The sequence below is a fragment of the Carcharhinus amblyrhynchos genome, chromosome 19 (assembly GCF_965287045.1).
Source record: "Carcharhinus amblyrhynchos chromosome 19, sCarAmb.v2.hapA, whole genome shotgun sequence".
NCBI classification, from domain to species: Eukaryota; Metazoa; Chordata; class Chondrichthyes; order Carcharhiniformes; family Carcharhinidae; genus Carcharhinus; species Carcharhinus amblyrhynchos.
This window is the reverse complement of record NC_137342.1, coordinates 6,153,904-6,173,371: the sequence shown is the minus strand read 5'-3', so window position 1 is coordinate 6,173,371 and position 19,468 is coordinate 6,153,904. Positions and strand designations below refer to the sequence as shown.

Here is a 19,468-nt window from a genome sequence, read left to right as displayed (position 1 = left end):
TTTCAACTTCATGTAACAATCTCTTAAGAGTGAGTTTCTAGGGGGTCCATATAGAAGACGCTCATCCACATTCCCCTGCCCAGTACTTTAGTCACCTCTTCAAAAAATTAAATTGGGTTTGTTAGGCATGACCTACCTCTCTTTTATACATTTATGTTGGCTCTCTCTGATCAGCTGAAAAATGTAAACGTGTTCAGCCATCCTATCCATTGTCACAGACTCCAGTAAATTCCCATGAACAGGGGTTTATATTTAATGGTTTTCCTCTTCCAATTTATAGGAAGCTTAAATTTATTATAGCTAAAATAGCATAGTGATTTGCACAATGTTCCAATTTATAGGAACAGCTCCCGAACTGAAAACTTTGCGAGTTTATGGTTCAGATGGTTGTAATGTTCTCAGTGACTTCTCTAAAATCTTGTGCCAGAAATTATCCAGTCACATTTTGTAGTTTGAGTCATGCGGCATACTCGAGATCTCATTTCACTTGTGTGCATTGGGGCATACCAAATTTACCAGTAGGTTCCTGCCAGGATGTATGGTCACAGAGATCCCCCAAATCAGACAAGTGAAGACGGAGGGGTTATTTTACCCGATCTGCCTATTTTTAAAAAATATTTTTAGAACTATTTATATTTCAGGTCATTAGACAGGAGTAGATCAGCCCCACGTTATATACACCACCCAATGTACATGCCATTGAAGTGACCAGAGAGTACAGACACTTGACTGAATCAATCCTGATAATGCACCCACCCTTCCCTCCATGATTAGCTTCCATACTATTCACCAGTCTATGTGATACGAGGTTCCAAATTTTCAGCACTTTCTAGCTTAAGAGACCTAAAAATTATACAGAACAGGAGGCCTGCAGCCTGTCATGTCTGGATTGGCTATCTGAATGAGCTGTCCTGGGGAGGTGCTGAGAGCAGGTATGATAGTGGTATTTAAGGGGCATTAAGCAACATTAAGGGGCAACTAGGTAAATATATGAATAGGATGGGAATGGAAGATACTGACTCCATAAGTGCATACAGTTTTAGTTTAGGCAGGTATCACAATCGGCGCAAGCTTGGAAGGCAGAAGGGCCTGTTCCTGAGCTGTACTGTTCTTTATTGTTAATCCCAGAACTCTGCTCTTTCCCCTGCCAATGTTCTCTGCAACTCTCCCCACGATCCTCAACTTTCTTTCCATTAACCATTGTTGTATCCACGTTGACAACATTAAATGAATCCCCTGGGCTTTAAGTTTGTTCATTAATCTATCATCAAAGGCCTCTTGAGACTCCATGTAGAGCATCACGTATACCACCCACATTGCCCTCTTTGTTACTTCAGCAGAGAGCTTTCTAATGAGACGTTTGCCTGAATTTCTTATTGGATTTATTATGTGAGACAGATTTTAAGCAAAAATAGGAATACAGCAAGTTGGACTCCATAGGTGGAATATTACCAGCTTGCCCTGCTCATCGATGGGTGGAGCGAGCCAGTAAAATTGCACGAGAGTCGGGAAATCGGGGTCATGCCTGATTTCTCGGCTCCAGCGATTTTACAAGAGCCAGATTTCCAGCAAGGCCAGCCTTTCATCAGTAATGGGCAAGAGGCTGAATAATTTATTTAAATATTTTTGGATTTCAATTTCTATCTGTTTAGCCAGTCCAGCGCTGAATCGCCCGCGCTCACTTACCTTCGTCAGGAGAGGTTCTCTCTGCCGAGGAAAGCCTCTGCTTGCCATGAATGGGAAACAGTCGAGTTGACCTTGTCAGTGGAACTAAGGCCATTGAGGCCCCCACAATACCGTGGCCGAGGGCAAGAGGGTGCCCCTTGGGCAGTGTCAGCCTGCCCTAACCCTAACTTCCACACTGTCACCTGGGCAATGCACAGCGGGCACACTGGCACTGCCCACAGGGCCATATTAGGACAGTACTATGGGGAGGGTCAGACCTATTGGGGGTAGGCATGATTGGGGGGGGGAACGGTTGCCAACTTTGCAACAGAATCAGATTGGGGAGGTGGGGAGGACGACCTACTGCTGCTCTGCAGCAGCAACTGGCTAGTGGGGAGGAGTGTCCAATCAGTCTGGGCAGTGAGGAGGGGGGGGGGGGGGAGGGGGGAAAATGTGCAGGCAGTGGGGGCAGGCTGCCCTATGTCGTGGGGCTGGCAATCAGCCGTGGGCCTCTCCTAATGCAGTGTGGGGTGGGAGGGGTGGGGAAGGGGTCTGTGTTCAGGTTGCTTACAGCAGCAGAGGCCTGACACCTCTCTGTCTGTCAGACCCTTCTGTTACAATTGCGCACACGCAGAATCAGTGTTTGCATGTGTGCAGTAGCTCCCTCTGCAGGCTGGCTAGTGAATTAAGCCCAGCCCACTGCCTGCAGCAGCTAGAAACAGTCTGCACCATTTTTTCAATGACTAAGTGCATAAGATTGGGTGTGAAAACTCACCCAAAAAATGGATCAGGAACTCTCCCATTTTCACACTAGCTGAACATTTAGAATCAATCTTGTAAAATTCCACCCAATGATATCCTTGTTTCCATATTCTACTATTAATATTAAACTACGTTATCTATCTACCTTATACAACAGATATTAAACTATATAAATCTGCATTATACTATTGACATTAAACTGATTATCCATCTACATTATACTATTGATATTAAATAATTATTTAATTATTAAACAATTATATTTGTGGGCTGCACGGTGGCACAATAGTTAGCACTGCTGCCTCATCACCAGGGAACCGGGTTCGATTCCCAGCTTGGGTCACTGTCTGTCTGGAGTTTGCACTTTCTTCCCATATTTACGTGGGTTTTCTCCGGGTGTTCCGGTTTCCTCCCACAGTCCAAAGATATGCAGCTTAGGTTGACTGGCCAGGCTAAATTGCCCCTTAGTGTCAGGGGGACTAAACAGGGTAAATGCATGGGGTTATGGGAATAGAGCTTGGGTTAATTGTGGTCAACGCAAATTCAATGGGCCAAATGGCTTCCTTCTGCACTGTAGGATTCGATGATAAACTGTATTATCTATCCACATTATACTACTGATATTAAACTGTTAAACCATGTTAAGTATCTACGTTACACTATTGACAAATTGTATCCATATTTCAATTTTGATATTGAACTATGTTAAACCATGTCATATATCTATATTTCACTATTGACATTGGGCTCACTGGCCCCCAACTCTCACTCTCTGCACTTAACTCACCATCTTTACTTCTTGCTGCAGTTGTACTTTACAATATCCCTCCCTGACATTAATATGGATTAAATACAATATATTAATATGGAGAGGCAGCATGCACCGGAGCAGTTAAGATTACAATCACTCCAAACAAAGGGAATTTTTTTTTTTATTGACAGAACAGGTTGTTTCCAACTCATCTAACATTACATAATCAATGGAGAGTTAGAACCTTTCACTGTCAGACATCAATGTCAGAATTCTAAACCTATTAACAGTTTTCCTCTTTCCAAAACACAGTTTGTCATTTCAAAATTACTCTTCCTCAGGTGCACACGTGCCTGGCAAAACTAAATGACAGAATCTAACAGCTGCATTGAAAGAAATCTAAATCTATAATGTCTGTTGAACACACTACCACTATACCTGCCTGTTTCCATACCATTTGCTTCTTGTTTTGCTTTGGCGGCTGGCACCAGAAAGAGAAGAAAAGAGATTGTTGAGATATGTTGAAAACGATCAGGACAGTTTAAAAGTTTCTCTAATGTTGAAAACGCACAAAATAAGCCAAATCAAACAGGTTGGTAAGACTGGTTTTATACTGCGCTGTGTGTGAATCATAGAATCCCTACAGTGCAAAAGGAGGCCACTTGGTCCCTTGAGTCTGCACTGACAACAATTCCACCCAGGCCCTATTCCCGGGGCGGCACAGTGGCACAATGGTCAGCACTGCTGCCTCATAGCTCCCGGCCCTTGGGTTTGATTCCCACCCCGGGTCACTGTCTGTGCTGAGTATGCACACTCTCCCCATGTCTGCATGGGTTTCCTCCGCAAGCTCCAGTTTCTTCCCATAGTCCAAAATTGTGCAGTTAGGTGCATTGCCCACGCTAAATTGTCCCTTAGTGTTCCGGGATGCAGATTTTAGAGGGATTAGTGGGGTAAATATGTAGAATTACGGGGATATGGCCTAGGTATATTGTTGTCGGTGCAGACTCGATGGGCAGAATGGGCCTCCTTCCGCACTTTAGGGTTTCTATGATTTTTATATATCCGGCTAATCGCCCAGCTCTAATAGTCAAGTTCGCACGGACAATCAACCTAACCAGCACATCTTTTGGACTGTGGGAGGAAACTGGAGCACCCAGAGAAACCCATGCAGGCACTGGGAGAATGTACAAACTTCGCACAGACAGTGACCTGAGGCCAAATTCGAACATAGGTCCTTGGTGCTTTGAGGCAGCAGCACTAACCACTGTGCCATTGTGCCATCCACGGGGGTTGATGCAAGTGTATATGCAAAGTCCTGATGTACAAGACCTCACACTTCAGTAATTCAGCGTGCTCGGCACTCCTCTGTGCTTGATGGCAACTTTTGTGTTGACATACACTGAAATCTGCGGTGCACTCCCTCGAAGGCCAATATATCTTTCCTCTGGTTAGTTGTGCAGAACTGTTCCAGGTGTGGTCTAACCAGGGCTTTTTATAACTGAAGTATGACTTCTACTCCTTTGTATTCTAGTCTTCTTGACAGAAAGGCCAGACTTGCGCTAACCCTTTTGGTTATTTCTTCAATTTATACATGGCATTTTAATGATCTATGTAGCTGGATCCCCTAAGCTCTGTGAACCTCGACTTATCACCATTTAGAAAGTACCCCGGTTGTATTCTTTTTAGGTCCAAAGTAGGTGACCTCGTATTTCCAAGGTGTTGTCCGTTCACTTAACCAATTAATATTGCTTTGCAACTAAATGCTTCCATTAACATTGCTTACGATGCTGCTATCTTTCTGTCATTGGCAAATTTTAATATGTGGTTTTCTATTCCATTGATAAAGAGTTGAAATCCCAACACAGATTCTTTGCAGGTCCCCCTAGTAATATTCTGCCAATGCCCACTCATTATCCCTTCTATCGGGACATGATCTTAGCAGCCGTTCACACCGTGCTCCCGCTGCAGTGAGGTTGGAGAATTTGACGGCCAGCCAAATCTCCGTTCACCACACAGGATGGGAAAATCCCACTGGCATAAACAGCGGGAAGATTCCAACCTCTGACTCCAATCACTCTGCCAATTTCCTGACAAGATTGATAATTTGTCTTCAATACCATGAGTTTCAACTTCATGTAACAATCTCTTAAGAGTGAGTTTCTAGGGGGTCCATATAGAAGACGCTCATCGATGTCCCCCTGCCCAGTACTTTAGTCACCTCTTCAAAAAATTAAATTGGGTTTGTTAGGCATGACCTACCTCTCTTTTATACATTTATGTTGGCTCTCTCTGATCAGTCTGAAAAATGTAAACGTGTTCAGCCATCCTATCCATTGTCACAGACTCCAGTAAATTCCCATGAACAGGGGTTTATATTTAATGGTTTTCCTCTTCCAATTTATAGGAAGCTTAAATTTATTATAGCTAAAATAGCATAGTGATTTGCACAATGTTCCAATTTATAGGAACAGCTCCCAAACTGAAAACTTTGCGAGTTTATGGTTCAGATGGTTGTAATATTCTCAGTGACTTCTCTAAAATCTTGTGCCAGAAATTATCCAGTCACATTTTGTAGTTTGAGTCATGCGGCATACTCGAGATCTCATTTCACTTGTGTGCATTGGGGCATACCAAATTTACCAGTAGGTTCCTGCCAGGATGTATGGTCACAGAGATCCCCCAAATCAGACAAGTGAAGACGGAGGGGTTATTTTACCCGATCTGCCTATTTTTAAAGATATTTTTAGAACTATTTATATTTCAGGTCATTAGACAGGAGTAGATCAGCCCCACGTTATATACACCACCCAATGTACATGCCATTGAAGTGACCAGAAAGTACAGACACTTGACTGAATCAATCCTGATAATGCACCCACCCTTCCCCCCGATGCTTCCATACTATTCACCAGTCTATGTGATACGAGGTTCCAAATTTTCAGCACTTTCTAGCTTAAGAGGCCTAAAAATTATACAGAACAGGAGGCCTGCAGCCTGTCACTTCTGGATCGGCTGTCTGAATGAGCTGTCCTGGGGAGGTGCTGAGAGCAGGTATGATAGTGGTATTTAAGGGACATTAAGCAACATTAAGGGGCAACTAGGTAAATATATGAATAGGATGGGAATGGAAGATACTGACTCCATAACTGCATACAGTTTTAGTTTACGTGGGTTTTCTCCGGGTGTTCCGGTTTCCTCCCACAGTCCAAAGATATGCAGCTTAGGTTGACTGGCCAGGCTAAATTGCCCCTTAGTGTCAGGGGGACTAAACAGGGTAAATGCATGGGGTTATGGGAATAGGGCTTGGGCTAATTGTGGTCAACGCAAACTCAATGGGCAAAATGGCTTCCTTCTGCACTGTAGGATTCTATGATAAACTGTATTATCTATCCACATTATACTACTGATATTAAACTGTTAAACCATGTTAAGTATCTACATTACACTATTGATAAACTGTATTATATATCCATATTTCAATTTTGGTATTGAACTATGTTAAACCCTGTCGTATATCTATATTTCACTATTGACATTAGGCTCACTGGCCCCCAACTCTCACTCTCTGCAATTAACTCACCATCTTTACTTCTTGCTGCAGTTGTACTTTACAATGAGAAAGTGCTGGAACTCTGTACAAACAGAGACACAGAGGCACAGACAGACAGCACACACAGAGGCACAGACACACACACACAGGCACAGACAGACAGAGACTCAGTCAGAGACAGACAGAGGCACGAGCAGACAACACACACAGAGGCATAAACACACACACACACACACAGAGGCAGAGACAGAGACAGACAGAGGCACAGGCAGACACACACTCAGACAGACAGAGACAGACAGAGGCACAGACAGACACACACTCAGACAGACAGAGACAGACAGAGGCACAGGCAGACACACACTCAGACAGAGGCACAGACAGACACACACTCAGACAGAGGCACAGACAGACACACACTCAGACAGAGGCACAGGCAGACACACACTCAGACAGAGGCACAGACAGACACACACTCAGACAGGCAGAGGCACAGGCAGACACACACTCAGACAGAGGCACAGACAGACACACACTCAGACAGAGGCACAGACAGACACACACTCAGACAGAGGCACAGACAGACACACACTCAGACAGAGGCACAGACAGACACACACTCAGACAGGCAGAGGCACAGACAGACACACACTCAGACAGAGGCACAGGCAGACACACACTCAGGCAGAGGCACAGACAGACACACACTCAGACAGAGGCACAGGCAGACACACACTCAGACAGAGGCACAGACAGACACACACTCAGACAGAGGCACAGGCAGACACACACTCAGACAGAGGCACAGGCAGACACACACTCAGACAGAGGCACAGGCAGACACACACTCAGACAGAGGCACAGACAGACACACACTCAGACAGGCAGAGGCACAGACAGACACACACTCAGACAGAGGCACAGACAGACACACACTCAGACAGAGGCACAGACAGACACACACTCAGACAGGCAGAGACACAGGCAGACGCAGAGACAGAGGCACAGTCAGAGACAGAGACAGTCAGACACAGAGGCACAAACACACACAGACAGAGGGTTATTCTCTGCCTCGCTGCCTCCTGCTTTATCAGCAGTGCTGTTTACAGCCTCTCCGTTGCTAGGGGACACACTCCCCCCCGTTAGGCGCAAGCGCGGCCCCGCCCTGCCCCGTGGCCGCTGTCGCAAAGTGTCGTAGTGTTTACGGCCCTTGTTTACTCGGGGGCCGAGGCCGAGGTTGGCCCTGTCCGCAAAGGGATCCCGGGTAGGTGGCAGCGGCCCGGCCCGGCTCGGCTCACAGAGAGGGAGCGGGGAGCCGGTACCCGGTACAGGGCTGGGCGTCAATGAGGAGCCGCTGCAACTGAATAGAGGCTGAATAGAGTGAGACCCCCTCCCCCATCCCCCCAACACCCCCTCCCCCATCCCCCCAACACCCCCTCCCCCATCCCCCCAACACCCTCTCCCCCATCCCCCCAACACCCTCTCCCCCATCCCCCCAACACCCTCTCCCCCATCCCCCCAACACCCTCTCCCCCATCCCCCCAACACCCTCTCCCCCATCCCCCCAACACCCTCTCCCCCATCCCCCCAACACCCTCTCCCCCATCCCCCCAACACCCTCTCCCCCATCCCCCCAACACCCTCTCCCCCATCCCCCCAACACCCCCTCCCCCATCCCCCCAACACCCCTCCCGCACACCCCACCCCCCCAACACCCCACCCCCCCAACGCCCCTCCCCCCCAACACCCCTCCCCTACACCCCATCCCCTAAACCTCATCCCCCAACACCCCTCCCCCACATCCCATCCCCCCAACACCCCCTCCCCCCAACACCCCCTCCCCCCAACACCCCCTCCCCCCAACACCCTCATCCCCATATCCCCCTCCCCCTTTACCCCACTTCCCCATCCCCAACCCCTTGCCCCCTCGCCATCCCCATACCCCCCCTGCCCCCATCCCCAAACTCTCTCCTCCGTACCTCCCTTGCCCCATCCCCAACCCCCCCACCCTCTCACCAACCCCTATATCCTGCCCCATCCTCCAATCCCCCTGCCTCTATCTCCCAGCCCCCCCCCCCTTTTTGCATCCCTTACCCTCACTCTCACTTTTCTCTTCCTCCCTTCTCTTGCTGCAGGACTTGAGGGTTCAAAGATTTAAGAGTCAGTAGCCAGGTGGAGAGGAAAGGTAGCCAGGGAGGTTTAGTGAGAGTATTGGTCAATCTTTAAGGTGGAATGATGTTTAGTGAACAGAGTCCTGCATATGTTGGTGATTGCAGTCCTCAGGAGGCCAGCAGACTGTCAGAGCAGTCCAGTTGGCAAAGTTATAGTTGAAGGTTTCGGTGGCAGTGATAGTTGGTCGATGATAGCTCAGAGATGGAAGTTGGTAGTGTTGATGAAAAGCTGTGTGAGTTGAAGCTCTACTAGAACGGACACGGTTAGCCTGACCATCAGCTAAGAAAAAGAATGAAGATTGTTGTGAACGTTCTGTTGAACCTGATAGCTTTGCTCTTGTTTAGCTGAGGAAGAGTTATATGTAATCCATGACATGGTGCCTGATGGTGTTTTGGTCAGTGGTTGTGCAGTTGAGTGGCATTAAGACAAAGCTGAGAGTCTTCAGCAAATAAAGAAAGACTTGCCTTTATATAGTGCTTTATGACCACCAATCAGCAGGTAAATGGACCTTTGTTGAATGGCTCTTCTGAATAATTAATGATTTCTCCAACAGCACAGCTCTTCCTCAGTACTGCACTCAGTGTCAGCCTTGATTTGAGCACCCAAGCCCTGGAGTGGAACTTGAACTCAGAACCTGAGCCAATGCTGACACAAGAAGTTGTTTCCCTTATGGGAGAGTCTGGAGCCAGAGGGCATTATCTCAGGGTAAAGCGTTGCCCATTTAAGACAGATGAGGAGGAATTTCTTCATGAATCTGTGGAATTCTTTACCGTAGAGAGCTATAGAGGTTGGGCCATTAGATATGTTCCAGGCTGAGATGGAAAATTTTTAGTTATTAGAGGAATCAAGGGTCATGGAGACAAGGCGGGAATGTGGAGTTGAGGATTATTGTATCGGATCAGTTATGATCTCATTGAATGGCAAAGCAGACTTGATGGACCAAATGGCCTATTTCTACTACAGCTAATGGTCTTCTGATATAATGGAACAGGGTGAATTTGATTTTGATGGAGGATGTCCTCATTAACAGTTGGGGTTATGTAGATCACATGATTTGGGAAAAATGAAACATGACTACTCCATCCTTCCATTTTGAAGCTTGTTTCTTGAACTCTCAACTTTGTTTCTGAATTCATGAAAATCAAAAAGCAAGATAAATAAAATAGGGTGGGTTAAAAATGGTACAGTCAGACAATTGCACATGGTTGCTGGTGAAACAAACAAGTAAATCTTGCATTTATTTATACAGTACTTGTTGCAGCCAGAAAACTGACTTTGAATTGGAGTCACCATTGGTCTCTGTTGGAAAAACATTGTAGCCAATTTTCACACTGCAAGATGCCAAAAGCAGCAAGGAGCTGAATGACTTCCTGTTGGCCAGAACTTCCCTGGTTGTCAAAATATCCCTGTGGAATCTTTGCCATCCACCTGAGCAGCAGACGGAGCCTGGCATCTCTTTGGAAAGACAGCATCTTTGACGGTCTAACATTCCCTCACTATTCGCACTGAAGTGTCAGCCCAGATTCTGTGCTTTAGTCCTGGAGCTAGGCCTGAACTCATGATCTCCTACTACTGAGCCAAAGCAGTCATTTAATGTGCCTAAATCTGAGTCCTTTTTGTTTTGTTACAGTAACAGTGAAAGACTGGATGGAAAAGCTTCTGTTTGAACATGGCAAATCCTTTGAGAAGTGAAGTAATAAGACTGTATAAAAATGTAAGTTTTTGGTCACCAGTTGTTTGGCTATGAATTTACAGTAATGATTTAACAGGTAAACCCAATGCTCAATCTGGGACTATACCATCAGACAGGAAATTTCCAGGTCAAATGCATTCATGTGTAACCCAGCGTTATCAACAGTTGTAATTGGTACACTGCAATCAGCCTCAACTTCCATGGGTCAGAATGGGGAGAGCACAGAATCGAATGCATTCCTCATTCTCGCTTAGTATACAGTCATCATTTTGGGCACTATGGATAATTATTGTAAGAGTAATTAGACCCAACGGATTTCCCCAACCCTTTCCTAAGATAGGGAGAAACCAATCTTATTGGCAGAAGGATCGAGATCTATGGGTACTGATTTGCACCAAAGGCGAAAGAACCAAAAGCAACGTGAAAAATGTTTTTAAGCAGCGAGTGGCTAGGATCTGGAATGTACTGTCTGAGAGTGCGGTGGAGACAGATTCACACAGCACCTAGGTAGGATCAGGAATGCACTGTCTGAATGTGGTGGGGACAGATTCACATAGCAAATGGTTAGGATCTGGAATGCACCAAGGGTGATAGTAAAATTCAGTCATGGCTTTCAAAAGAGAATTGGATAAAAAAATTTGTAGGATTATGGGTGGAAAAGTGAGGTAAGCTGAATTGCTCTTGCAGTCAGTTGACAGAGACAACAGCGAAATGACCTCCTGTTCTGCAACTATTCTGAATGATTGTTGGGATTAGCTGGAAGTAGTTAGTCTTAAAAAACAAGGTATTGTCAGTGTGCAAGAGGAGCTCAGCTCAGATCCCAATTGAGTAGCTACAATAATGGTCAGAAGACTTGGTCAGTAGAGACTTTAATAAAATATTAATTTTGAAAATGTTGTCAGTTTTTATTGTGGTGGTATATAGTTCTTTCAAGGTGTTATTAGGGACTGGGGAGGGGAAAGCCAATGACAAAGCCATTATAATATAATATTCCATTACCTGTCTCTTCCTGATTAGATCAGTTGGCAGTTTGAGTTACCATTACCTAATATTTATAGAAAAAATAGTATCCCAGATCCATCCATCTTCAGACGCTTTATCAGACTCCTTCCCTCCCCATCAGATTGGAAGTGGAATTGCACTTGCATGTTCTGATCCATTTGTAATACCACAGACAATGTTGCCCATACCTAGCAAGGTCTGGACAAAACCCTGGCCTTGGCTGATGTTGTAGGGAATATTCACCAAAAATGGCATTCTCCAACAAAAGAATTGATTTTCAGTGGCATCATCCTGGGGGTTGCCATTTGACCAGCAACTTAACTGGATCAGCTACATGGCTGGCCAGCATTTATTGCCCATCCCTAGTTGCCCTTGAACTGAGTGCTTGCTAGGTATTTGAGAACAGTTGAGTCAACCATATTGCTGTGACTATGGAGTCACACGTAGGCCAGACCAGGTAAGGACAGCAGCTTTCCTTCCCTAAAGGACATTAGTGAACTAGCTGGCTTTTTCCAGCATTCCCAGTGGTTTCATGGTCCAGATATTTTTATTGAAATTCCATTACCTGCCCTGGTGGGATTTGAACCTGGGTCTCCAGAACATTGCCCTCTTCTACCCCAGCCCCATTCATGTCATTAGTGTTTTGTCACAACTAAGGTTTACTAATAAATAATGCTTAAAAATCCACCTAACCTACACATCTTTAGACATGAGCAATTTTAGCGTAGCTAATCCACCTAACCTGTACATCCTTGGAAATTAAGGGTCAATGTTAACATAGCATAACCTGCACTTATTTGGAGTTTGGAAGAAAATTTGCTGTTCTTCCAGTTAAAAACAAGAACACAAGAATTTGAAAAAAAAACAAAGCTCACTGAAGGGAACATTACATAAATGAAGGATGGTTTATTTCTGTTAATCCCTTGACTAAAAGATGAACATTTTTGTCTTAAAGTTGCTGTACCTTGGCAGAGAATATCCAAAAGGAGAAGACTACTTCAAGGATCATCTTAAAAAGGCTTTCGTTAAAAACAAAGATGTGACAGATCCTGAGCAAATCAAGGCATTAATAGCTCGGGGACAGTTTGTGATAAAGGAACTGGAGGCATTGTATTATCTTAGGAAGTACAGAGCTATGAAACAACGTTATTATGAAGAGAATGAATGAACAATCATGACTTTTAACACCTCAAGACATGGGGAATGTATCTTTGCATACCACTGGTATGCATCCAACTGCACTTCGTGATTGTATAATACTCTTATTTAAATAAGCCAATTAAGAAGAGCCCAGTGGTGCAATGCTTTAAAATTAAAACTACATCCTTGGATTACAAGAATGATTGCCTGTTCAGTATTCAACCAGATCATGGCATGTTAACAAGCTTTCACCTGTATGGGCCTGATCTGCATGAAACCTGCTGAATCATTAATTGTAGCTAATTGATAGATGCTTTACAAAATCTGATCCAAGAATGATGGCCTTAGATGCAGATTATTGCTGCCTGATTATGTGACATGATCGTATTAATTCTACTGATCTCAATTTATCGAGGTAAACCGGTTTAAAAGTGCCTGTCAGATTACTAATGCACAAGATTACAAAGAACTTGATACTAATGAGTATCAAGCTGCTGCAGTTAAGATTACTGAAATATGTGCAGGACCTGTCAATAAAACACTGATGCAAGGGAGTTTGTGGACATAATACACAATAGATGTTTTCTGTCTTCATTTGTAAAAGGTAAAGTCACCATAGTCCCAGCCGACTCTAAGGGTGATTTAACCCGAGGATCACAACTTAGATGACAGACAAGGTTCATGAATAACCTCAGCTGGAATTGAACTGCACTGTTGGCATTGCTCTGCTTCTCTAACCAGTTGTCTAGTCAACTGAGCTAAACCAATATGTAGACCAGTGTTAAAGTAACCAACTTAACTCTTAGTGTTCAGTCATAATTAATTTCTCATTCAATGAACTTTTAAAAATTTCCACAACCAAGAATTTCTAAACTTTGTAACTCAGCTAATAGCAATATTAAAACTTTTCCTTGTATACATTTTTCACCATCCTAATGTACCCCAAAGTACCTGAACAAATTACCTGAAGGAAATGTGGCATCCAATTTCCACGCTGCAAAATCCCACAAGTGGCAATGAAATAATGACTGGGAAATTAATCTACTTGAGATCTTGATTGAGAAATAAATGGTGGCCAAGACGACAACTGTGAGCTCCATGTCTCTGGTACAATACAGTACTCAATTTGGCTTTTGCGCAGATTGGAGAGACCCACAGCCTTCTGAATTAGAGGAATGAGCAATATAATTGAATCAAGGCTGACATATGAAAGAAAGCAACAGAACTAGCTGGCTTACCTTGAATTTCCTTTTGAAGTTTATTTATTAGTGTCACAGAAGGCTTGCATTAACACTGCAATGAAATTACTGTGAAAATGCCCTAGTCATCACACTCTGGCACCTAGTTATTTCCATATTGTAAGCATTAACACCACATGTATAAATTGTTACTACACCACAAGGTATAGTGGCACAGTGGTTAGCACTGCTGCCTTACAGCACCAGAGACTCAGGTTTGATTCCCAGCTTGGGTCACTGTATGGAGTCTGCACATTCTCCTAGTGTCTGCATGGGTTTCCTCCTGGTGATCCTCCCAGTCCAAAAGATGTGCTGATCAGGTGCATTGGCTATGCTAAATTCTCCCTCAGTGTACCCAAATAGATACCAGAGTTGAAGACTCAGTCATGAGGGGAATATGTTCAAGGAGGCATTCAGCTACCTAGTTCCATTCTCAAAATTCTAAATTAGGCAGAACAATTTCCCTTTCACAAAACTTTCTATCTGGACTCAATTTGGAAAATGACAAATCATTTTCTTTACTCAGGAGGGTAGTAAGGGCATGGAATGCCCTGCCTGCAGCAGTTGTGGACTTGCCAACTTTAAAGGCGTTCAAATGGTCAGTGGATAAGCATATGGATAACATTGGAATAGTTAGGTTAGAGGGTTATTAGATTCGTTCCACTGGTCGGCGCAGCATCGAGGGCCGAAGGGCCTGTACTACGCTGTAATGTTCTATGTTCTGCCTCCTGTCACTGGGGAAATTATTAGAATCTACAATTAAGGTGTTTGACTAACTGACCTATGGTTTCCTTCTTGTCCAAATAATGGTTGTAATCCATTTGAGACTTTGCCAGAATCTAGGAAATTTTGGCAGATCAACTAATGCATCCTCGATCTCTGTAGCCAGAGACAGTTCTTTCAAGACCCTAGGATGAAAGTTTAGGAACTCAGCCTTTCAGTGCATCGGTTTTCTTAGCATTTTCCCCCTGCAACTGTGACAATTACATTCACTAGCAATAAAAAGACAAAATAAGCAAATTGTATTGACATGTTTTAATCAAATTAAGCATTAGGTTCAAAACAAGTTCTGATGTGTACACATTTCAACTCAAACAAAACATTGATATATTACCAAGTATGTACATCAAGCTATTATAATGCTTGATAATAACAAGGATCCTTGGTACATAAAAGACAAAAAACAAAAAAGGCATTTTCAACTTCTGCCCCACACACATTTGCAAACCCATCCTACACACTATTCAAAGCATCGTGCCCCCTCCTGATCCAGTTCAGTGTGGTATTAAATATTGTTGGCTTATGATAGTGTTGTTGTTCTTAAGAACTGGTTCACAGGCTGGTAAAGTAAACACTGAAATTGTACAGAATACAAAGTTGCTGAATTTGTAATTAAATTTCAGTCTACTTGCTCAAGATGCTGAAACAGGCGGATTACAGAAAACTGCAGCAAACCACATCAATTTATGAAGCCACCCCCTTTCTAATATTGGGTAGCTTCACAAAATGCAAACAACCACCCACCCTCCCCGCCCCCCCCCCCCCCACCCCATGCCCCCCTTACCCAAGTCCAACATAAATACCAAATATATATTAAATAATCTTGCAATTTGAAAAAAATTGTAAATAAGGATAAGCTTTTTGGTTTGTTAAAGAATTGGTTTAAAAAGTAGCCAGCACCCACTAGGGTAGGGGCAGGGATCTCATACTAGATAAGGCTCCTGTGCATTCGTCAATACAAGATTAGTTACAAAGGTATACAGAACTAGTCCAGGGCAACTTCAAGACACTGTTCTGAGGATCTATTTGGTTTTTACTGAATACCTTGGTCCTCATGATATTAAGTAACCCACAGAACTGTTAGTGCTAGTCCTATCCTTGCCTGCATTCAGAGTTCCATTGCATAATGGTCAGAATTTACATGGCATAGGATATAAATTTCACTGCAACTTGGAAGTTCCCTTTTGTCAAAAGCAGACAATGAGACCATGGTTCATTAAACCCCTAGTCTGATAGTCTGTTGGAAACAAAAGCACAACATATTGTTCATTCCAGGCAGTCACTTTACTTCCATTAGATTGATGCATCTAAATTAAACATTATGGTCTTCATAAATTAGATGGAAGAGCTGTAACATCCACCCATAGTGGAAATTTCTAATTAAACAGTTATAAAACACTCAGTGCAGCTACTTTTACACAGCAAGTAAAAAATGTTTAAAATACAAAACAATCTTTATTTTGGTCTTTTGTTTTGAAAAATGTTCAAAGATTAGTTTCTAAATAATACACAATTCTCCTGAGAAGTCCTTTATTACGTAGAAATAAGTCATGTAAACGCGTTTTTATCCATGGCACAAACGAAGGCATCACAGTCAAATAATCTATTGCACTAACTCAGGGCTCTTTTGGTCATCAAGGTGTATCCAAACTCACATCAACTCTGCAGATTGGGCAACTTGAATTTCCCTGTAGGATAGAAACTGGAATTAACGATCTTAACACTTCGGGAGAAGAGGGCACTCACAATGTTAAAATGACGGCATGGGCTCGTTGGGCCGAAGGGCCTGTTTCCCGTGCTGTGTTGTTCTTTGTTCACTGAATTGGTGTTGCCACCAACTATTAGTACCAGGAGGCTGCAGAATACCCATCAAGGCAACAGATGGGCATAAGGGTTTTAAGATGTTTCTTGCACTCATTAGACTTTAAATTGCTGCTCTAATAGAAAATGAAATTGATAATTTACCATTAAACCTCCAATGCATTAATAAAAATTTAATATAAAATGATGGGGCCATGTGGAATTTCACCTTACCAAGAACATCCCATCTGGGACTTGATGTATGTTACATGCTAAACTGATGTCAAGTACAATACACATGCCCCCATTCTAAACCCATTCTAAACAGCAACAGAAACAAGGTGTTGCAAGTTAGAATTGTTTGCAGTCCTGAAGGGAGGAAGATATTCTGCAGAAATTTGGAAGCTTTTACTTCATAATACAAGACAGGCAAGAAAAGCATTGACAAAGTTACCACCCTGAGCTCTCAGCATCAGTCAATGGCCAACTCAGGCCACGTGGCAAGGCATGATTTGTTAAATGAAACCATTCTAAGAATTAATGCTTATTACCAATGGCAATGATCAGCAAGTGACTGAAGCAATCACAAAACTATATTTAAAAATAAAATTTAAAGCATTTAAAAAAGTCATCTAGCCTGTATCCCCAAATTTTTAAACACACATTTAATGAAATTCTAAATACATTAAATTGCTCTTAGGTTATTCAGACTTCATCCAGTTTTCCACTGATTTTATGGAAACACATTTGTTCTGGCAGTAGCTGACATAATAATCTTCTATTTGCAACTACCAATGCAATAAACAAAATGCTTTGCAAATACAATGTCTTGTAGACTTGGGAGATCTAATGCTTTCTTTTCCCAGTTACTATGTTGTACTTGACCCCAATGAATCTTGTCTTGACCCAGCCATCAGCACCATTCTGAATGATGAAGAAATTTCTGAAACCGTCAAGCACTTGAGCAGACTAAGTATCACATTTCCTTTGCTAACACATACCTTTAACCAGCGATCAATACACTGGCTGTGATAGTCATGAAGACATGGTAAGATCCTCAATTTCTCTTTTGGCACGTAATCATTGAAGCAGATATAACACCTAAGTGAGATTAGAAGAATGTGATGCACATTTAACTACTGTCAAATGAAAAAGTTACATTATGTAATTTTTTTGCAGGCAAAAGTAAAGCCTAGCCAATAGAAAAAAAATCACAAAAATTAGATAAATGCCAGAGAGATTATTTTGGGAGACTGCAGGAACTGAGTTGTGTGTGTCATCTATGCAAGTTCAAGTTGAAGAAGTTTGGATTTGGTGTTCAGTAGTGCTACCAATTTGCAGTAAGCAAGACTCCCACGAACAGTACCAGATGATCCATAGACTTAAGTAACGGTGACAGTTAGGCCAAGAAGGAAAAAAAAATAGGGCTTTACTTACTGTGTCTTCCCTGCAGCATGTTCAGGATCAAATAACTTGGTAGGTAAACAGTTAATCTCAGCATTGCTGAGTTTTCTCTGCACTACAGCTGAACCCTGTCTTTCTTCAAAAGCTAAGAGTTCCTGCATTTAAAAAAAAAGTAAATTAAAGCCGCTGCTCAAATTAGACCAAAAAAACCACAGGTTTACAAAAACGTTTAACAATGCTGGATGCTCTGTGTTCTATTAAATTTTTCTTGGTAAGTAAATTAACACCAGTTTCAAGTCCTCCAACATTGCACATTTTTCTTTGCTGCATAGTTGGTGCATCTACTCACCTCATAGTCATTACCATCATTTACACTTTCATCCATATAGAAGGAACTATTCTGGTGCCGGCTGCGTCTCCTGCTTCTCCTCCTCCTAACTAAACATTGGAAACAATTAAAGATTTAGTTGCTTGGATAACAAAGCAGCAAACTGTGAACAGCAGTTCTGCATCTCTTAAAACAAGCGATCTAAATGTTTTAAAATAGAAGCAAACAAATTTTGCTGGAGCAAACAAGGGATATTCTGGAAAATCTCAATAGATGTGACAACATCTCTGGAGAGAGAATAGAGTCAACATTGAGTCTGGATGACTGTAAATGCTAATGCTGTTCTCTCTCCATAGACACCGTCAGACCTGGTGAAATTTTTCAACAGTTCTGCACGTTTTAGATTCCAGCATTTGCTGTAAATTGTTTTTAATCCAAGGTTTTTAAGAGGTTCAGAGCATAAAATATTCTGGTAAGTCTGTCTGGTGCTGGTCACCACATGACTAAATGTTAGCAAGAAAACCTTTGAAACCATAAAATGCAAAATTTATGGATATCACCAAGTTAAAATGGAGATTAAAACAGAATGGGCAACACATTGGTACAGTGGTTAGCACAGCTGCCTCAGCACCAGGAACCCAGGTTCATTTCCAGCCTCAGGTTAATGTCTGTGTAGAGTCTGAACGTTATCCCATTGTCTGCATGGATTTCCCCCGGTCTCTGCCCACTGTCTCAAAATGTGCAGATTAGATAGATTGGCCATGATAAACTGACTCTGGTATTGGGGATTAGCAGGGTAAATGTGTGGAGTTTCAGGAATAGGGTCTGCACCAACCACAATCCCACCCACACTTAATGGGCCGAATGGAGGGAGTGCAGAGGAGGTTTACTAGGCTGATACCAGAGTTGAGGGGGTTGAGCTATGAGGAGAGGCTGAATAAACTAGGCTTGTACTCGTTAGAGTTTAGAAGAATGAGGGGAGATCTCATTGAGACGTATAAGATGATGAATGGGATGGATAGGATAGAGGTGGAGAGACTCTTCCCGCTCAAAAAAGACAGTAGGACTAGGGGGCACAGCCTCAAGATAAAGGGGGGGGCGGTTTAGAACGGAGTTGAGGAGGAACTTCTTCACTCAAAGGGTGGTGAATCTCTGGAATTCTCTGCCCGTTGAAGTGGTGGAG

The 19,468-nt window shown here is 43.1% G+C and overlaps 3 protein-coding genes across 7 annotated transcripts in view; 1 reads left to right on the top strand and 2 right to left on the bottom strand.

The window, feature by feature from the left end:
- The window catches only part of dnai7 (dynein axonemal intermediate chain 7), a 79,906-nt gene extending 72,825 nt beyond the window's left edge, over window positions 1-7,081 (bottom strand). For 2 of the 5 annotated variants that reach the window (XM_080207197.1, XM_080207199.1), the window contains exons 1-2: window positions 6,759-7,081; window positions 3,633-3,659 (exon numbers count right to left, since the gene is read on the bottom strand). In XM_080207197.1, the coding sequence (XP_080063323.1) occupies window positions 3,633-3,659; window positions 6,759-6,761 (30 nt within the window). In that variant the 5' untranslated portion in view covers window positions 6,762-7,081. Of the gene's footprint in view, window positions 1-3,214; window positions 3,244-3,632; window positions 3,660-6,758 lie in introns of those variants that run through there. The other 3 variants (XM_080207200.1, XM_080207198.1, XM_080207201.1) reach the window with 3 other exon arrangements.
- Window positions 7,082-7,886: 805 nt separating this feature from the next.
- On the top strand, window positions 7,887-12,935 carry LOC145355555 (electron transfer flavoprotein regulatory factor 1-like). Its single transcript, XM_080207801.1, has 3 exons — window positions 7,887-7,992; window positions 10,531-10,614; window positions 12,551-12,935. The coding sequence occupies exons 2-3, from the start codon at window positions 10,570-10,572 to the stop codon at window positions 12,761-12,763; spliced, it is 258 nt and encodes an 85-aa protein (XP_080063927.1). The 5' UTR covers window positions 7,887-7,992; window positions 10,531-10,569; the 3' UTR covers window positions 12,764-12,935.
- A 2,598-nt stretch (window positions 12,936-15,533) lies between these two features.
- The window catches only part of LOC145355287 (uncharacterized), a 30,917-nt gene continuing 26,982 nt past the window's right edge, over window positions 15,534-19,468 (bottom strand). Inside the window, exons 8-11 of the mRNA XM_080207194.1 lie at window positions 18,307-18,395; window positions 17,991-18,112; window positions 17,555-17,654; window positions 15,534-16,441 (exon numbers count right to left, since the gene is read on the bottom strand). Coding sequence (XP_080063320.1) covers window positions 16,388-16,441; window positions 17,555-17,654; window positions 17,991-18,112; window positions 18,307-18,395 — 365 coding nt within the window. The 3' untranslated portion in view covers window positions 15,534-16,387. The remainder of the gene's footprint in view (window positions 16,442-17,554; window positions 17,655-17,990; window positions 18,113-18,306; window positions 18,396-19,468) is intronic.